Source organism: Mustelus asterias, chromosome 18 (genome assembly GCF_964213995.1).
Source record: "Mustelus asterias chromosome 18, sMusAst1.hap1.1, whole genome shotgun sequence".
In the NCBI taxonomy this organism is placed as follows: domain Eukaryota; kingdom Metazoa; phylum Chordata; class Chondrichthyes; order Carcharhiniformes; family Triakidae; genus Mustelus; species Mustelus asterias.
In genome coordinates this window covers 85,256,114-85,275,275 of record NC_135818.1, presented here as the reverse complement: position 1 = coordinate 85,275,275, position 19,162 = coordinate 85,256,114, and the positions used below count along the sequence as shown (strand labels likewise).

General features: G+C 45.8%; 1 protein-coding gene across 1 annotated transcript; it reads left to right on the top strand.

The window, feature by feature from the left end:
* The first annotated feature begins 569 nt into the window (after positions 1–569).
* Positions 570–8,480, top strand: LOC144506777 (G-protein coupled receptor 68-like). The gene is made up of 2 exons (XM_078233136.1): positions 570–1,362; positions 8,425–8,480. The coding sequence occupies exons 1-2, from the start codon at positions 570–572 to the stop codon at positions 8,478–8,480; spliced, it is 849 nt and encodes a 282-aa protein (XP_078089262.1).
* The last annotated feature ends 10,682 nt before the right edge of the window (positions 8,481–19,162 follow it).

Below are 19,162 nucleotides of genomic sequence, written 5' to 3'. Positions count from 1 at the left end.
AGTGATCCAAGCCGGGAATCGAACCAGGGTCCCTGGCGCTGTGAGGCAGCAGTGCCAACCACCATGCTGCCCCATAAAGAGTGGGGTGGTAACCCACATGGTAAACTTGGTGAACCCATTAAAGTTGGTAAAGAGTGAGGTGCAAGAGGTATGAAATGGTCAGACTGCAGTATTGTCCCAGTGTCCTGGAGAATTATTTTCCCCACAGCCAACCTAATCCAAACACATTATCTGGTCATTTATAACGTGATGATTGTGGGGTTTGTTGTGTGAAAATCGGCTACCATGTTTATGATGTTATATTTCAAAACTCATTTCATTGGTTGTGAGGAGCTTTGAGACATTCTGGTTCATGGGAGATTGCGTTAAAGATGCAAATCTATCTTCTTTACTCCCTGTGCTGTACAGCTCATTGATTGTATTGTTGGATAATTTCCTACCTGCAGGGGAACATTTTCAATCATGAAGAATTCATAATCAACTATCAGAAGAATCTAACTCATGGACTCAGTCCTTAGGAACTGGTAAAAGAATATTTAATAGAAAAGAAAGTTCCACGATTGTGTTGAATGAAGTCCAACTGTTCCATCAACCACAGTATCCATCAGATCCTGTTTCTCCCCATCTACATTATTGTCTTCATCATCGGCTTCCCGACTAATCTGCTGTCTTTGTATCACAGCTACCTGCAGATCAGACAGAGGAACGAGCTGGGAATCTATCTCTGCAATCTGACCATCTCAGACCTGTTGTACCTCATTTCCTTGCCCTTCTGGGTTCAGTATATGCTGCTGCACGATGACTGGGTCCTCTCTCGGGCACTCTGCACACTCAGTGGTCTGCTCCTCTACCAGAATATCTACATCAGCATTGGCTTCCTCTGCTTCATCTCCATTAATGGCTTCCTCGTCGTGGCCTACCCAATGAAATTTAAATTCTTACACACCAGGAGGGCTGCAGTGTTGATCAGTGCTCTCATCTGGCTCAAGGAGATACCTGCCTGCAGTTTTTACATCCACTCCCAGGTTCTCAGTACAGACAAGGAGAATGACACCTTGTGTTTCGAACATTATCCGATGCAGACAGAGGGTAGGTATTTAAATAGTTACAAGCTCTCCACTGGGTTCTTCCTCCCTTTGATTTTATTTCTCATTTCATACAAGAAAGTGTTGACAGCTGTCGGTAAGGTTCGCGGGCTTCAACAGGTGCAAAAATTAAGAATTAAAAAATTAGTTTCTGCGTCAATCATCTTTTTCCTGGTTTGCTTTGCTCCTTATAACATTCTCCTGATGGTTTGGATCATATTCGAGCACGACTGTAAATTTGCTGACTGTATTCATGAGGAATGGTTGAGGACTCTGGGTCTGTACCTGTTGGAGTTTAGAAGGATGAGGGGAGATCTTGTTGAAACTTGCAGGATACTGCGAGGCCTGGATAGCGTGGACATGGAGAGGATGTTTCCATAGTTAGAAAAACTAAAGCCAGAGGGCACAACCTCAGGCTGAAGGGACGATCCTTTAAAACAGGGCTGAAGAGGAATTTCTACAGCCAGAGAGTGGTGAATCTGTGGAACTCTTTGCCGCAGAAGGCTGTGGAGGCCGGGTCATTGAGTGTCTTTAAGACAGATAGATAGGTTCTTGATTGATAAGGGGATCAGGGGTTATGGGGAAAAAGCAAGACAATAGGGTTGAGAAAAATATCAGCCATGATTGAATGGCAGAGCAGACACGATGGACCGAGTGGCCTAATTCTGCTCCTGTGTGTTATGGTCTTTATGGACGTGCTGAAACTGTGTGGCTACACTACATGGTCATCAGTGAAGGAGGCGCAATTTGGTAGACTTGGTCTAGTGTTGGTCCTATTTCTAATGTTCTTATTATGGGCCTGAATAAACAATGCGGACACTAAATTGCTGTTGTCCGTTTTGTGCTGCTTGGAACATTTTCACTCCCTCCACGTCATCCAATCATCCCACTGGAATTCCTCAAGTATCTGACCTGGAATTGTGAAACTATTTTAATCATGGCTCATCCCTCCATTCACTTTATCTTGGTGCTCTTACCACAAGGTGGTGACAGTTATACAACAGGTTGGCGAGTTTCAAAGAAATCAGAAATGTCAAATAAAAAACAATATCTGAGTCCATAATCATTTTCCTTTATTTTGGCTCCTTATTACATTCTCCAGACGATCTGAACCATCCCATTGTCATTCCTGAGGTATCAGACATGAAATTGTAGAAACATTTTAATCCTGCTCCACTCCACCTTCTATGATAAACGTCTCTCCAACTCCGGCCAAGGTAGACAAGACTAACAGGGAGCCAAATGATGGGGCAATGCTGAGTATGAGGCTCCCTCTTCTGACAGCTGAAGGGATTGACACCTCTTGGTAAAGTCTAGCCACTCAATGGTCAAGTAAGGTGCAGCTTCAGACTAACCAGCGAGTATATTGTGTGAATTAAGACACACCTCCCCCTCCAAAATGTTTTTGGCAATTAGAGTCATAGAATCCCACAATGAAAAAGAACATCCCACACAGATCCTCCCCTCCGCCCTATTGCCGTAACCTCGTGCATTTACCACGGCTAATCCACCTAACCTACACATCCTAGGATACTAAGGGGCAATTTAGCATGGCTAATCCACCTAACCTGCACATTGTTGGACTGTGGGAGGAAACCGGAGCACCTGGTTTCCCTCCGCAGCATTTACCAGCAGAATTGATCAACTCGGGACTGAAGTTCTATCCTTCACACCACGGACATTGAAAGACAATTAAAGAAAAACTGAACATTTTAGGTTGGGTGCCAGACGGAAACTGGGGGAATGAGAATACTGATCTGAACTGGTCTTGTATACTTTAAAACAAAAGTATTGGGAAATAAGAATACTGGTCTGCACTGTTTTTGCCCAGTAAGAAGTTTAACAACACCAGGTTAAAGTCCAACAGGTTTATTTGGTAGCAAAAGCCACACAAGCTTTCAGAGCTCCAAGCCCCTTCTTCAGGTTTTTGCCTCCCAGCAGTTTTAACAAAGAGCATTGGACAATGTGATTTAAGGTGAAAGTTCATAGAGCAGTGTGGTCCTGTGAATGCGTCAATTCAGGTCTAGCTGCAAAAAGGAGTGTAAGAGATTGGAGCTTTCCTGAAGTGATCAGGAGCAATCCTGACAATGTGTCACAAGGAGATCCACAATCAACAGGGGCTGTGCACGGTGACTAATTACTGCTCACATAGTTGAGCTAGACATTTTGGAATAGTTGATTTGCTGCAAGTAGCATAACAAAGTAGCTTTATATTTCCATTCATTTCCATTTTCCATTTCCATTCCATGGGGAGGCACAGTAGCACAGTGGTTAGCACTGCTGCCTCACAGCGCCAGGGACCCGGGTTCAATTCCTGGCTTGGGTCACTGTCTGTGTGGAGTCTGCACGTTCTCCCCGTGTCTGCGTGGGTTTCCTCCAGGTGCTCCGGTTTCCTCCCACAGACTGAGCTTTATAGCTTGTTTTGACCTGTGGATAGAACAGAACAAATTGATGACTCTGTCAAAACATTGAAGGGGATTCTGGGAGGTTGAGTCTTAGTATAAAAGGCAGTTACTTGGGGGGTTTGCCGGGAGCATAAAAAGCCGTCTGCACTATACAGCGGGCAGCGTCGGGAGCGGGCAGTGGAGTGAGTGGGTAGCAGAGTGTGCACTATAAGGGCTTTGGCTCACAGGGCTTGGGCAGAAAGGGCAAGGCAGGGCTAGTTATTTTTTACCTAACCCTATAAAGGATAAGGGCAGGTATGAGTGATCGGCCAGTTCAGTGCTTCCGATGTGGGATGTGGGAGTTCCTGCAAACACCTAGCTTCCCAGAGGTTCACATATGTGCCAGGTGCGTGGAACTGCAGCTCTTGAGGGACCGTGTTAGGGAACTGGAGCTGCAGATCGCTGACCTTAGCCTAGTCAGGGAAAATGGGAGAAAAATTGACAGCAGTTATAGGCAACTAGTTACACCGGGGCATCGGGAGAATGACACGTGGGTCACAGTTAGGAGGAGTAAAGGGCAGAAGGGTAAAGTACAAGGGAGGACTCCAGAGGTGTCTCAAAATAGGAAGGGCTTGGTGACAGGTGTGAGAGGGGAGGGGAGTGGACAGTTAGAAGAGGGGTCACCTGTGGTTGTCCCACTCCAAAACAGGTACATTGTTTTAGATAGTGTGGAGGAGTGTGCCTCTCCAGGGGTAAGACACAGTGACCAGGTCACTGGCACACAGTCAGGCTCTGTGGCCCGGAAAGGGAAGAGAGGGGTTAGGAGAGCGATAGTGGTGGGGGATGCGTCAGTTAGAGGCACAGACAGGCGATTCTGTGGGGGCGAACGGGACTCCAGGATGGTAGTCTGCCTACCTGGTGCTGGGGTCACGGATGTCTCCGAGCGGATAGGAGGCATATTAAAAGGGGAAGATAAAGAAACGGATGTCATTATACACATTGGTGGAAATGACGTAGATAGGAAGAGTAGGGGGGTCCTAAGAGAGCAATTCAGGGAGTTGGGAAATAGGTTAAAAAGTAGGGTCACTAGGGTGGCCATCTCTGGGCTGCTCCCAATGCCTCGTGCCAGTGAGGCTAAGAATAGGGAGTTGGTTCAAATGAATGCCTGGCTAAAGGACTGGTCCAGGAGGGAGGGCTTTATTTTCATAGACCAATGGGAGGTTTTCAGGAGAGGATGGCACCTGTACAAGAGGGAGGGGTCACAACTAAGTTGGAAGGGCACAAATATCCTGGCTGGGAGCTTTACTAATGCAGTTCGGGGGGGTTTAAACTAGTATGGCAGGGGGGTGGGGATCAAAGGTCTATAAGTGTGGTGGCTGGGGACGAGCTTGGGGCTGGGACAAGGCTGGCAAAGAAGAAGAGCACTTTGGGGGAGGACGACCTCACTGAGCCTGGGGGTCTGGAGTGCTTATACTTCAATGCAAGGAGCGTAGCAGGTAAAACAGACGAACTTGGGGCCTTAATGCGCACGAGGAATTTGGATGTGGTTGCGGTGACAGAGACTTGGTTGAAAGAGGGACAGGACTGGCAGCTGAATATTCCAGGGTACAAGTGTTTTAGGCGAGACAGAGGAGGGGCCAAAAGAGGTGGGGGAGTAGCGGTATTGGTTGGAGAGCATATTACAGCGGTGCAGAGGGAGGACAATTCGGAGGAGTCGTGTAGCGAGTCACTCTGGGTGGAGCTTAGAAACAGGAAAGGCGCAGTCACTATGTTGGGGGTGTACTACAGGCCCCCCAACAGCCCAAGGGAAGTGGAAGAATGGATATGTCAGGAGATACTGGATAGGTGCAGGAAATATAGGGTTGTTGTAGTGGGAGACTTCAATTTCCCTGGTATAGACTGGAAATCGCTGAGGGCAGGGACTCTGGATGGGGAGGAATTTGTAAAATGTGTACAGGAGGGTTCGTTGGAACAATATGTGGACAGCCCAACTAGAGAGGGGGCTATACTGGACCTGGTACTGGGGAATGAGCCCGGTCAGGTCTTCAAAGTTTTGGTTGGGGAACATGTGGCAAATAGTGACCACAATTCTGTTAGCTTTAGGATAGTGATGGAAAAGGATGAGTGGTGTCCCAAGGGTAAGGTATTGGATTGGGGGAAGGCTAACTTTATTGGGATCAGGCAGAAATTGGCAGCTCTTGATTGGGAGAGGCTGTTTGAGGGTAAATCCACATCTGGTATGTGGCAGTCTTTTAAGGAACGGTTGTTAGGGCTACAGGACAAGAAGGATAAAGTAAAAAAGAAGGATAGGAAGGGTAAAAAAGTAAAAAAGAAGGATAGGAAGGGTAGGATTCGAGAACCGTGGATAACCAGGGAAATTGAGGGACTGGTCAAAAAGAAAAGAGAGGCGTATGTTAGGTCCAAGCAGCTAAAAACGGAGGGAGCTCTGGAGGAGTACAATGAAAGTAGGAAAATACTCAAACGGGGAATTAGAAGAGCAAAAAGGGGTCACGAAATGTTCTTGGCAGACAGGATTAAGGAGAATCCCAAGGCATTTTATTCATACGTTAGGAACAAAAGGGTTGTTAGGGAAAAAATCGGACCTCTCAGGGACAAAAGTGGGGACTTATGCTTGGAGCCCAAAGAGGTAGGGGAGATCCTAAATGAATACTTTGCGTCGGTATTCACAAAGGAGAGGGATGTGTTGACTGGGAGTGTCTCGGAGGGGAGTGTTGAACCGTTGGAGAAAATCTCCATTACAAAGGAGGAAGTGTTAGGTTTGTTAGAGAATATAAAGACTGACAAATCCCCAGGGCCTGATGGAATCTATCCAAGGCTGCTCAGGGAGACGAGAGGTGAAATCGTGGGGCCTCTGACGCAAATCTTTGTCTCGTCACTGGACACAGGTGAGGTCCCAGAGGATTGGAGGATAGCCAATGTGGTCCCGTTATTTAAGAAGGGTAGGAAGGATAACCCGGGTAATTATAGGCCGGTGAGCTTGACGTCCGTGGTGGGGAAGTTGTTGGAGAAGATTCTTAAAGATAGGATGTATGCGCATTTAGAAAGGAATAAACTCATTAACGATAGTCAACATGGTTTTGTGAGAGGGAGGTCATGCCTCACTAACCTGGTGGTGTTTTTTGAAGAAGTGACCAAAATGGTTGACGAAGGAAGGGCCGTGGATGTTGTCTATATGGACTTTAGTAAAGCGTTTGACAAAGTCCCTCATGGTAGGCTAGTGAAAAAGGTTGGATCCCATGGGATAAAGGGGGAGGTGGCTAGATGGGTGGAGAACTGGCTTGGTCATAGAAGACAGAGGGTGGTAGTGGAAGGGTCTTTTTCCGGCTGGAGGCCTGTGACTAGTGGTGTACCGCAGGGTTCTGTATTGGGACCTCTGCTGTTTGTGATTTATATAAATGATCTGGAAGAAGGAGTAACTGGGGTGATCAGTAAGTTTGCGGATGACACAAAACTGGCAGGACTTGCAGATAGTGAGGAACATTGTCAGAGGCTACAGAAGGATATAGATAGGCTGGAAATTTGGGCAAGGAAATGGCAGATGGAGTTCAATCCTGATAAATGCGAAGTGATGCATTTTGGTGGGAATAATGTAGGGAGGAGCTACACGATAAATGGAAGAACCATAAAGGGTGTAGAGACGCAGAGGGACCTGGGTGTGCAAGTCCACAGATCTTTGAAGGTGACGTCCCAGGTGGAGAAGGTGGTGAAGAAGGCATATGGCATGCTTGCCTTTATAGGACGGGGCATAGAGTATAAGAGTTGGGGTCTGATGTTGCAGATGTATAGAACGTTGGTTCGGCCGCATTTGGAATACTGCGTCCAGTTCTGGTCGCCACACTACCAGAAGGACGTGGAGGCTTTGGAGAGAGTACAGAGGAGGTTTACCAGGATGTTGCCTGGTATGGAGGGGCTTAGTTATGAGGAGAGATTGGGGAAACTGGGGTTGTTCTCCTTGGAAAGACGGAGGATGAGGGGAGACTTAATAGAGGTGTATAAAATTATGAAAGGCATAGATAGGGTGAACGGTGGGAAGCTTTTCCCCGGGTCGGTGGTGATGTTCACGAGGGGTCATAGGTTCAAGGTGAAGGGAGGGAGGTTTGACACAGATATCAGAAGGACATATTTCACACAGAGGGTCGTGGAGGCCTGGAATGTGTTGCCGGGCAAGGTGGTGGAGGCGGACACACTGGGAACGTTTAAGACTTATCTAGACAGCTATATGAACGGAGTGGGAATGGAGGGATACAAAAGAGTGGTCTAGTTTGGACCAGGGAACGGCGCGGGCTAATTGTTCCTTGTTTCTCGTTTCAAGGCTTCATTCTATGATCATCTTGCTGGTGCCAGTACAGAGCGAGACTGCGGATAGTTGGGAACCTGTCTCGGGGGCAGGGAATTCATATGGTGTTCGTGGAAGTGGAAATGACTAGGGTTGGGAAGCATTTTCCGATCAGGGCCATTGTGATCTCCTAGACTCGTTTCGATCGCCTCAGGGGGTCGGAGAGGAATTTCCCAGATTTTCTTTCCCCATATTGGCCCTGGGGTTTTTCACTCTGGGTTTTCGCCTCTCCCTGGAGATCACATGGTCTGGAATGGGGGGGGTGGGGGTGAGTCAATAGGTTGTAATGAACAAAGCATCGTAGCTGTGAGGGACAGCTCGGTGGATAGGATATTGGTATGTAGATAGGCTGGAAAATTGGGCGGGGATCCTGGATTCAGGATTCAATCCTGGACCGGGGAGCGGCGCGGGCTTGGAGGGCCGAAGGGCCTGTTCCTGTGCTGTATTGTTCTTTGTTCTTTGTTCTTTGTTATTGTTAAGTTTAAGGGAGAATTTAGCAATCAACTTTCAACCTGCGATTGCGCATATAAATAAAGTAATCCCATTCATTGTAACAACAGTTTGACTGAGTCATCAATTTGTTCTGTTCTATCCACAGGTCAAAACGAGCTAGAAAGCTCAGTGTGTTTTAGTGGAAAAAGGTTTAAACCATGACACCCCATGTAGGGCGGGAGGAGGTTACAGAGTTGGGTGGGTTGTAGGAGGTTACCCGAGGAAACTGGCGCACCCGGAGGAAACCCACGTAGGCACAGGGAGAACGTGCAGACTCCGCACTGACAGTGACCCAAGCGGGAATAGAACTCGGGACCCTGGTGCTGTGAGGCAGCAGTGCTAACCACTGTGCCACCGTGCCGCCAAATCTATCCCATTTAGCACCTGTGGAGAGAGAAAAGAGAATGAATTTTACCATCCTGCCGGCCAAGGGAATTGGAGCGGGCGAGGGGGAGAGGTCTGTTGACCTTGGGCAGGATTTTCCGGTTTCAGGGCGAGCGAGGCTGGAAAACTCCTCCCAAGGTCTCAAGTCCATATGTCTCTTCTTCAGAGTTTCTCTCTCCACAGATGCTGCCAGACCTGCTGAGTTTTTCCAGCATTTTCAGTTTCTGAACTTAATAGATTAACGGAAGTTACACACAAAATCTAAAACAAGACTGGCAGAAAATGATTGTCTTGATCACAATGCTCAGCAATGGGATGAACACATGGTCCAGAATGTTGGTGCTGCTGTCAGCGTTAAGTGTAAAGAGTGACTGGTTTACTCACTCCGCAGGTCCATGTACAATGCTAGAGCAATTAAATGGCTTCAATTAATCTAGCACATGAGCATGTCAAGACCCTTCTCACTTTCAGTTAGACACGTTAACATATATAGTCACCACCTTGAGAGTAGAAGAGGAAGAGATAAACTAAACTCATACCTTATAGAACAATCAGCTCCTTGTTTAACTAGATCACTCAGTCATCTCCGACATCTCGTGCAAAGAAATAGTGAGACAGGAAATTGTTGCAAGGTTTTCACTCCCTGTCCTCACATATCTAGGCTACACAAAGTGGATGACCTGTTCAAGCCAGGTGCACCAACAGTAACACTGTGCCAACCAACCAGGAAGTCGTGCATAGCTAGGGGCGTGGGTACAGCAGGAGATGGCACTGGGAGCAATATAGTCAGCCGATTGAGCCCAGGATCATCACTTGGGTGGCATTAAGAAGACAGGGAAAACATGGTTCTGTGGAGAATATTGTGAACTCAATTACTTGGCGGAGAGCAGCATCTAATTTTTGCCAGTGTGCAGACACTGGAGAAGCTCATGGAGGGCGGAAGAGGTGGAGTGAGGTTGGTGGGGAAATCAGGCACACAGACTGGTGAAAATTTATCAACTGTTGGAATTTAGTGCAGAAGACCATCCACCTCACACGCCTCAAATCTCAAGGGATTCCAAGTTTATATTTCATAGAGTCATATTTTTTAAATTTATTTTATTTATTAGTATCATAAGCAGGCTTGCATTAACATTGCAATGAAGTTACTGTGACAACCCCCATAGAATCATAGAATTCCAACAGTGCAGAAGGAGGCCATTCGGCCCATCAAGCCTACACCGAAAACAATCTGACCCTAGCCCTATCCCTGTAACTCCACGTATTTACCCTGCTATTCCCCTGACATTAAGGGGCAATTTAGCATGACCAATCAATCTAACTCACACATCTTCAGAGTGTGGGAGGAAACCACAGAACCCAGAGGAAACTCCACACAGTCACCCGAGGCCGGAATTGAACCCGGGTCCCTGGTGCTGTGAGGCAGCAGTGCTAACCACTGTGCCACCATGCTGCCCAAATTTCTCCAATAGAAAACATATCTGCTACATTGCACCATCTGGCAGATTCCATTTACACTGGGACTCCCAGCACACATTGATAAAATGCCCCTTTTTCGACAGAAAGTAAATTGAGGAGGATTTACAAAAACTAGACTCAGATTCACTGGAATAGAAAAGGTGAAATTTGACGCTGGCTTTAAGGATTTTGAAAGAAATCGATCGTCTAGGGAGAGCGATGTTCTGTGGCAGAGATTTTAAGGAGATTCATCAGGATCTGCCTGGGATGGAACATTTAAGTTATGAAGAGAGGTTGGATAGTCTTGGGTTGTTTTCATTGGAGCAGAGAAGACTGAGGGGTGACCTGATTGAGGTGTTCAGGATTATGAGGGAAATGGACAGAGTGGATAAAGAGCAACTGTTCCCCTTAGTTGAAGGGTCAGCTACTAGGGGAGTTAAAAGTGAGGGGTGGGAGGTTTAGGGGAGAGTTGAGGAAAAACATTTTTACCCAGAGGGTGGTGAGGGTCTGGAATGTGCTGCCTGGGAGGGTGGTGGAGGCGGGATGCCTCACATCCTTTAAAAAGTACCTGATTGTGTACTTGGCACGCCATAACACTCAGGGCTATGGGCCAAGTGCTGGCAAGTGGGATTTGGTGGGCAGGTCAGGGCATTTCATGAGTCGGTGCAGACTGAATGGGTCAGAGGGCCTCTTCTGCACTGTAGTATTCTGTGATTATGCGATTCTGGCTAGAGAATCTAGGACATAACAAAAAGTGAGAAATAGAGAACACATCTTCACAAAGGGTGGAAGAAATGTGGAACTCTGTCCCTCACAAAGCAATAGATTCCAACTCAATTAATAATAATCCTTCAATTGATCGGTCTGCTGGCGAATAGTATTAAGGGACATGGGGCTAAGGCAAGTGGGTGAAGCTGAGATAAGATCAGCCATTATCTCATTGATGCGCGATTAATTCACTCGGGAGGCTGGATCGTACCCGGGAAATAAAGGCTTTTATTAGCAACAAGAATAGAGCATACTGCTTAACAATACAATCCCAGACTAAAGGGTCACTAGGAAGTGCAGTGACCTTTATACTCCTATAGGAAGGCGGAGCCAACCGGAGTGTACCACAGAACAATGCCAACAGGTGGAACACTCCAACCCTAACCCCAACAGTAACAAGAGTAACATATGTACAAGTACCCATAGTGGTAACCATCTATGGTTCACCACACTCATGTTCCCAGTGAATGGCAGAACAGATTCATAATGTGAGCACGTGTTGAGCAATAGCTGAATGAAATGTGGCACAGCAACTCCAGAATGTCAATGATTATAAATCCATGATGTTAAAAAAGGCATTGAAGAAAAAATAAAAGCACAATGTTGCAGCTGTAGCAGATATGACATAAAACCCAAAGCTCTGGAAATTGTCAGCATGTCTGGCAGCTTCTGTGGAGGAAGAAACAGAGGTAACACTTAAAGTGCAATATGCTTCTTTAAGATCAAACGTGGGATGTGATTATGATTTTGCATATAGATGTCTTTTTGTCAATCTGATTGAATATAGATGACAAATATTGCTTAGGGTGTTGGCTATCATTTGGCAGATCTTAATGACGTCTTTGTAGTCCTAAATATTTTAACAGTAGGTATTTTTTAACAACTAGAACAATGTTCCTATATACACTAAAGGGTTCAACCGAAGAGTTGTCTCCTTGCTTGCTTGTACACATGGCTCTGTCCAACACTAGACTGACCTCTCAGTAGGGGTTAGGGTTCTCTTACATAACTGTGTAGGTGGTACTGTATTCAGTCCAATGTTAACCCTATATGTTCCGGACCCTTTTATCACATTGACTTTCATACAGATTTCTTATTAGCAATTCTAACTGTCCCATTACCGCTTATAAACGTGATATAATGCAACTCCACAGAGCTAGAACTTACCAACTGTAATTTAAGTAGAAGGTTGGATATCTTCAAGTCGTTCAAGTCAGCTAAGGTGGAGATTTGGGAACTGATCCCACTAACAGTCGGAAATAGATAACAGGGGTCTTTCCTGGAGGTAGATATTCTGTTTGTTTCAATATCTCGAGAAACCAGGTGAGGAAATCAAGTGTAGGGCACCGCGACAGAGAAAAGACAGGTAAACAGAGAAGTAATCTTTGAGTGACATTAAAATATTTCTTTTTGGAGTTGTACAGCCATGCTTTTACAACACACCTGATTTTACACTCCATTAAACCATTTTACATTCCATGGTGTCAGGAAATAGTCAAATTCCCAATTCCCATCTTCAAGGTGCAAATTCAGCCCAATGTATTATGTAGTAGATCCTAGGCTATGGGTCTGGTAGTTGCTGAATTAACTGGTCTAACACTGGGGGACAGATAGCCTCTCCAATCAGAAATGTTGGAGACAGGAGTGAAAGAAATGACTGCTCAACACACCATTCTCCCTCTCTGTCCCTATATTACTCACCAGTCCCAATAGACCTTCAAACAATGACGAGACACAGTACAGGAAAGAGATAGAGAATCTGGTGAACTGGTGCAATTACAATAATCTCTCCCTCCATGTCAACAGAACAAAGGAGATAGTCATCGACTTCAGGAAGCGTAAAGGAGAACATGCCCCTGTCTACATCAATGGGGATGAAGTAGAAATGGTCGAGAGCTTCAGGTTTTTAGGTGTCCAGATCACCAATAACCTGTCCTGATCCCTTCATGCCGATGCTATTGTTAAGAAAGCCCACCAATGCTTTTACTTTCTCAGAAGACTAAGAAAATTTGGCATGTCTGCTACGACTCTCACCAACTTTTACAGATGCATCATTAAAAACATTCTTTCTGGTTGTATCACAGCTCGGTATGGCTCCTGCTCTGCCAAGACTGCAAGAAATTACAAATGGTCGTGAACGAAGCCCAGTCCATCACGCAAACCAGCCTCCCATCCATTGACTCAGTCTACACTTCCCGCTGCCTCAGAAAAGCAGCCAGCATAATCAAGGACCCCACGCACCCCGGACATTCTCTCTTCCATCTTCTTTGTCAGGAAAAGATACACAAGTCTGAGGTCACACACCAATCGACTCAAGAACAGCTTCTTCCCTGCTGCCATCAGACTTTTGAATGGACCTACCTCATATTAAGTTGATTTTTCTCTACGCCCTAGCTATGACTGTAACACTACATTCTGCCCTCCCTCCTTTCTTTCTCTATGTACAGTATGCTTTGTCTGTATAGTGTACAAGAAACAATACTTTTCTCTGTATACTAATACATGTGACAATAATAAATCAGATCAAATCAAAATGGACACATCCCCAGTAACCACTGAACATAGAACTCACGTGCCCTATAATTACATTTGCAAGACTTTCAAATGCACATAAATCTGTCAAAACAAACAGTCATTCAAAATGCATTTGACAAAAACCACAATCCTATTGGGGGATCATAAAAGATAAACCAAACATCATCCAAAATCCACTTAAAAATTAACCCAATTTAGACCACATAACTCTACCATGATAAACAGTCACTCAAAATCCAATTATATTCTATTAGACCTCAAAAATGTTTAGAACAACTAAGTAGGCTAAGATCCCTTGGGATCTGTGACAACAACTCCTGCTGAGCTAAATACATTGCTGGGCCTGGAACTCAGCCAGCATATTCATGAAATCGCCATTCAAAAACTACGTTAACAAGGCCTCTAGAGATGATTACGTTCAGGTCTTTGAAGTCATCTAATGGCTCAGCCATCTGTCCAAGCTTTGAAATATTCAGATGTCTGAGCTGCAGTTCAAAAAGCTCATTCATCCGCCAAAACTACGAAACTGTCAAATAGATGACTGAGTTGAAACTCAATGAAAAGTTGAGAGCAAGGGTGGCAATTAGCACAGTCGAATCCCAATTTCGCAACTGTCCCACTCAGAAGAGCACCTCATCAATTGGAAATTACTTTTACTAAGAAAATGACGCTGGAGAAATTGATGGGACTGAAAGCTGATGCAATTAACAGATTTAGTAAAAAAGGGAATAGATCTAACACCCTTGCATTAAAGTAAAAGCACATGCTAGTCAAATGCTTATCTCTCAACGTGCTACTATCAGCAGACCTCACCAGCAAGGTTGTTTATCTGTTAGAAAAACAGACAGTTCCCAGCTAGATTACAGACAAGCCTTTGGGTAAAGGTTTAATAATAAACCTATATAGACAAGATCAGAATTTTAAAACAATGTTCTGTGTACTGACTCACTGAATAACCAGTGTTTGCATTAGAGCTAAAAGTTGTACTCGAATGCTCTCCCTGCAAGAGCAGTGTTAGAGCTAAGATTTGTATTCTAAGAGGATCCTGCTCCAGAGGTTTCTCTGGGGTAGTTCCCTCCATGCTTGAATCATGAATAAACTATTGGACTATGTTCCTGTGTCTCCTGTGGTCAGTTGGAAGAAGTCCACCAGAACAACAGATAAATTGCCAGGGCCTGGTAATCTATATCCCAGGATGCTAATAGAGTTGAAATAGTAGATACATGGTTTGACATCTGCAGATTTTTGATCAGTCCCAGCAGATTGGAGGGTGGCAAATGTAATCGAACTAATCAAAAAAGAAAGGAAGAAGAAAACAGGATATACCGGCCAGTTAGTCTAACATCAGGAGCAGAGAAAATGCTTGAGTTTAGTATAAAGGATCCGGCAACTGGACACTGAGAAAATATCAACAGGATTAGTAAAAGTCAACATGAAATTATGAAAGAGAAATCATGTTTGGCAAACCTACTGGAGTTGTTCTGAGGAGCAGAATAGATGAGGTAGAACCAGTCGATGTGATGCATTTGGATTTTCAGAAAGCTTTTGATAAACTCTTTCGATAAAAGGTGCAAAATTAAAGCACATGGAATTGGGGATATTATATCAGCATGGATTGAGAACTGGTCAGCAGACAGGAAACAGAGAGTAGGAATAAATGGGTCTTGTTTGGAATGGCAGGCAGTGACTAATGAGGTCCTGCAGGAACCAGTGCTTGGGCTCCAGCTACTCACAAAACATATCAATGATTTGGATGAAGGAACCTAATGGAATATTTCCAAGTTTGCTGATGACATGAAACTAGGTGGGAATATGAGTTGTGAGGAGGATTTTAAAAGGCTTCAAGATGAAGGGGCAAACACATGGTAGATGCTGTATAACTGCTATGAAGTTATGTATCTCAGTAGGAAAAACAGAATGGCAGAGGGTTAGTTAAATGGTGATAGATTGGGAGATATTTACATACAAATGGACCTGGGTGTCCTTGTACACAAGTCAGTGACAGTAAGCATGAAGGTACAGCAAGCAGTTAAAAGGCAAATGGTATGTTGGCCTTCATTGCAAGAGGAATGGAATACAAGAGCAAGGATGTTTTACTGCAGCTGTAGAGGGTCTTAGTGAGACCACACCTGGGGCATTGTGTGCAATTTTGGTCTCGCTGCCTAAGAAGTGAAATAGTGGCGGGAGTGCCGCAAAGATTCACCAATGGATTGGCAGGATTGTCAGATGAGAAGTTGAGTTGACTAGGTGTTCAAAAAAATGAAAGGGAATCTCATTGAAACATACAAAATCCTGACAGGGCTGGACAGACTGGATGCACAGATGATGTTTCCAGAAGACCATAAGAAAAATAGGAACAGAGTAGGCCATTCAGCCCCTCGAGCCTGTTCCACCATCCAATAGGATCATGGCTGATCCAACATTTCTCATATCCACTTTCCTGCCCTTTCCCTATACTCTTGATTCCCTTACTGGTCAAAAATCTATCTCAGCCTTAAATATAGGTGGGGACTCTGCTCCTACAGCTCTCTGTGGCAAGTAGTTCCAAAGACTCACAACCCTGAGACATTTCTCCTCATCTCAGTCTTCAATTGGCTCCCCTAAGAGTCTCTTCTGAGACTATGCCCTTTGGTCCTAGACTCTCCTATGTGGGGAAATATCTTCTCAACATTTACCCTGTCAATCCCCTTAAGAATCCTATATGTTTCAGTAAGATCACCTCTGATTTTTCTAAATCCCAATGAGTAGAGTACCAATTTGTTTAATCTTTCCTCATAAGACAATCCCTCCATACCAGGGATCATCCTAGTCAAGTTTCTCTGAACTGCCTCCAAGCAAATAATGGTCAGAATTCTCTCCAAAAAATTCTCAGTGTCGAATTCGCATGCAAACTGGAGTAATTCACACTGATTTTTTCAGTGGGAGTTCAGAGAATAATCTCCCACACTCAGTGCACTGCAGAGGCCACTAGCACGAATATCATTAAAAACTAGGGGGCGCAGGGCCTATCCCCTGTGGAGAGGCTGAAATCAGCGCACAGAGCGGCCCTCTCTGCATGCGGCGGTCTGTCAGCGCCGAGATTGGTGTACGCGCAGTGGCCCTGCATACGCAGTCTCCCGATTGCTGGCCAGCCCCACGACCCCTACCCCACCACCCCCCCCTCCCCTTGGCCCGATCACTGCCCCCCCCGACCATTCCCAGGCCCAGCCTCGACCCTTCCTTCCCGGCCCATCCCACCCCCCTGCAGTCCTGACCACCCCCCCCCCCCACCGCCCCGCAGTGCCAGCCCCCCCACAGTAAGCTGACCACTCCCCCCCCCCTCCTCCCCCCACCCCGACTGACACCTACCCCCAGCCCGCCCCAATCGCTGGCCTCCCTCCTTCCCCCAACCGATCCCTATGCAGAGTGGCAGCGGAACACCCCACTCCCTCTGATCGCCTCCTAGTCCCCACCCCATCAACCTCCCCATATGCTCCGCCCCCTTGGCACTGCCCCATTTTCCCCCTTGGGCATTGGCATTTTGCCCCTTGGGCAGTGTCGGGGGCACAGTCTGGCACTGCCAGGGTGCCAATGCCGAGGGGGCACCCCCCCCTCCACCCGATCTTCTGGGGGGGCCCTGATTGCCTTCATTCACTCCAATGGGGTCAGACCACTAGTTCCCCGTTAGTGGGGAGCTATTCTGGGAGACACTATCGGCGTGGGAACATTTATACAAATCCCCGTATCGCTCGCCATGAGATTCCCCCAGCCTGCTGCACTAAAACATTAGCGCAACGGGATGGGAGAATCACGGCCAATATCTTTCCTCAAATAAGGGGACCAAAGTTGCTCACAGTGCTCCAGATGTGGTCTCACCAGTACCTTGTACAGTTGCAGCAAGACATCCCCACTCTTATACTCCAACCTCTTTGATATAAGGGCCAACATTCCATTAGCCTTCCTGATTACCTGCTATCATTCTGTGTTTCTGTACCCCCAAGTCTGTTTGTTTGTAGCTTTCTGCAGTTTTTCTCCATTTAAATAATACTCTTTTTTTTGTTCTCCCTTCCAAAATGAACAACTGCGCATTTTCCCACATTATACTCCATTTGCCAACAGTTTTCCCCCTTACTTAACCTGTCAACACCTCTTTGTAAACGGCTTGCATCCCTCTCACAACTTGCCTTTCCACCTATTTTTATGTTGTCTGCAAATTTGGCTACAGTGCATTCGCTGCCTTCCTCCGAGTCATTAATATATATTGTAAACAGTTGCGGTCCCAGCGCTGATCCCTGTGGAACCTCACTGGTCATCAACCGGATAAAGAACCCCTTATCCCCAATCGCTGTTTCCTGCCCATTAGCCAATTCTCTATCCCTGCCAATGTACTATCTCCAACCCTATGGGCTCTTATCCTATGACTTAACCTTTTGTGAGGTATCTTGTCGAACATCTCCTGGAAGTCCAAATACAACACATCTATTTGTTCCCCTCTATCCTCTCTGGTTGAGACTTCCTAGAAAAACTCTGTTAAGTTAGTCAGACATGATTTCCCTTTCATGAAGCTATGCTGACTCTGCCTGAGTAGATTATGATTTTGCACTGCTAGATATACCCACCACTGTGGGATGTGCCCACCATTGTGAGATGTACCCAGCACTGCGAGATGTACCCAGCATTTTGAGATGTATCCAGCATTGTGAGATAAACCCAGAACTGCGAGATATACCCAGCATTGTGAAATATATCCAGCATTGTGAGATCTAACCAGCATTGTGAGATCTAACCAGCACTGCGAGATATACCCAGCATTGTGAGATGTACCCAGCAATGCACTGCTAGATAAAACCAGCACTGCGAGCTGTGCCCACCATTGTCAGGTATACCTAGCACTGCAAGGTGTACTCAGCATTGCGAGGTATACCCAGCATTGGGAGATATACCCAGCACTGTGAAATGTACCCAGCATTTTGGGATGTATCCAGCATTGTGAGATAAACCCAGCATTGTGAGGTGTGTCCAACATTGTAAGATAAGTTAAGTTTTACTTATTGCCACAAGTAGGCTTACATTAACACTGCAATGAAGTTACTGTGAAAATAACCTTGTCGCCACACTCCGATGCCTGTTCGGGTACACTGAGGGAGAATTTAGCGTGGCCAATGCACCTAACCAGCATGTCTTTCAGACAGTGGGAGGAAACCGGAGGACCTGAAGGAAACCCACGCAGTTTGGGGAGAACGTGCAGACTCCACAGTGACCCAAGTCAGTAATTGAACCCGGGTCCCTGCCACTGTGAGGCAGAAGTGCTAATCACTGTGCCACCCTACCCAACATTGTGAGGTGAATCCAGCATTGTGGGATATAGCCAGCAATGAGATATAAAGTTTAAGATATACTGGAGCAAGTCAATCACTAATGTGGGATAAGGATATTTGCTGTCCAGAGGGGATTTTAAAGGAAGCGGTTCGAATCAGTGGTATTCATGAGGAGACTAAAAGAATTCCTCTGGCTAAAGTAAACTTGAGAAGTTTGTAGGCACGAGAAGTGATCGTAGGATTGATAGAAAAATTGTGTAATGCATGGGTTCAGGTTATCTTTGGAAATGATGGAGCTGGGGTCACAGATGATAGTGGTGCCTACTGTAGTTGAATAGCTTGAAGTAGGTCAAGATACAGAAGGAACACAACTAGAAAATCTTGGATCGTGAGATAATGGGA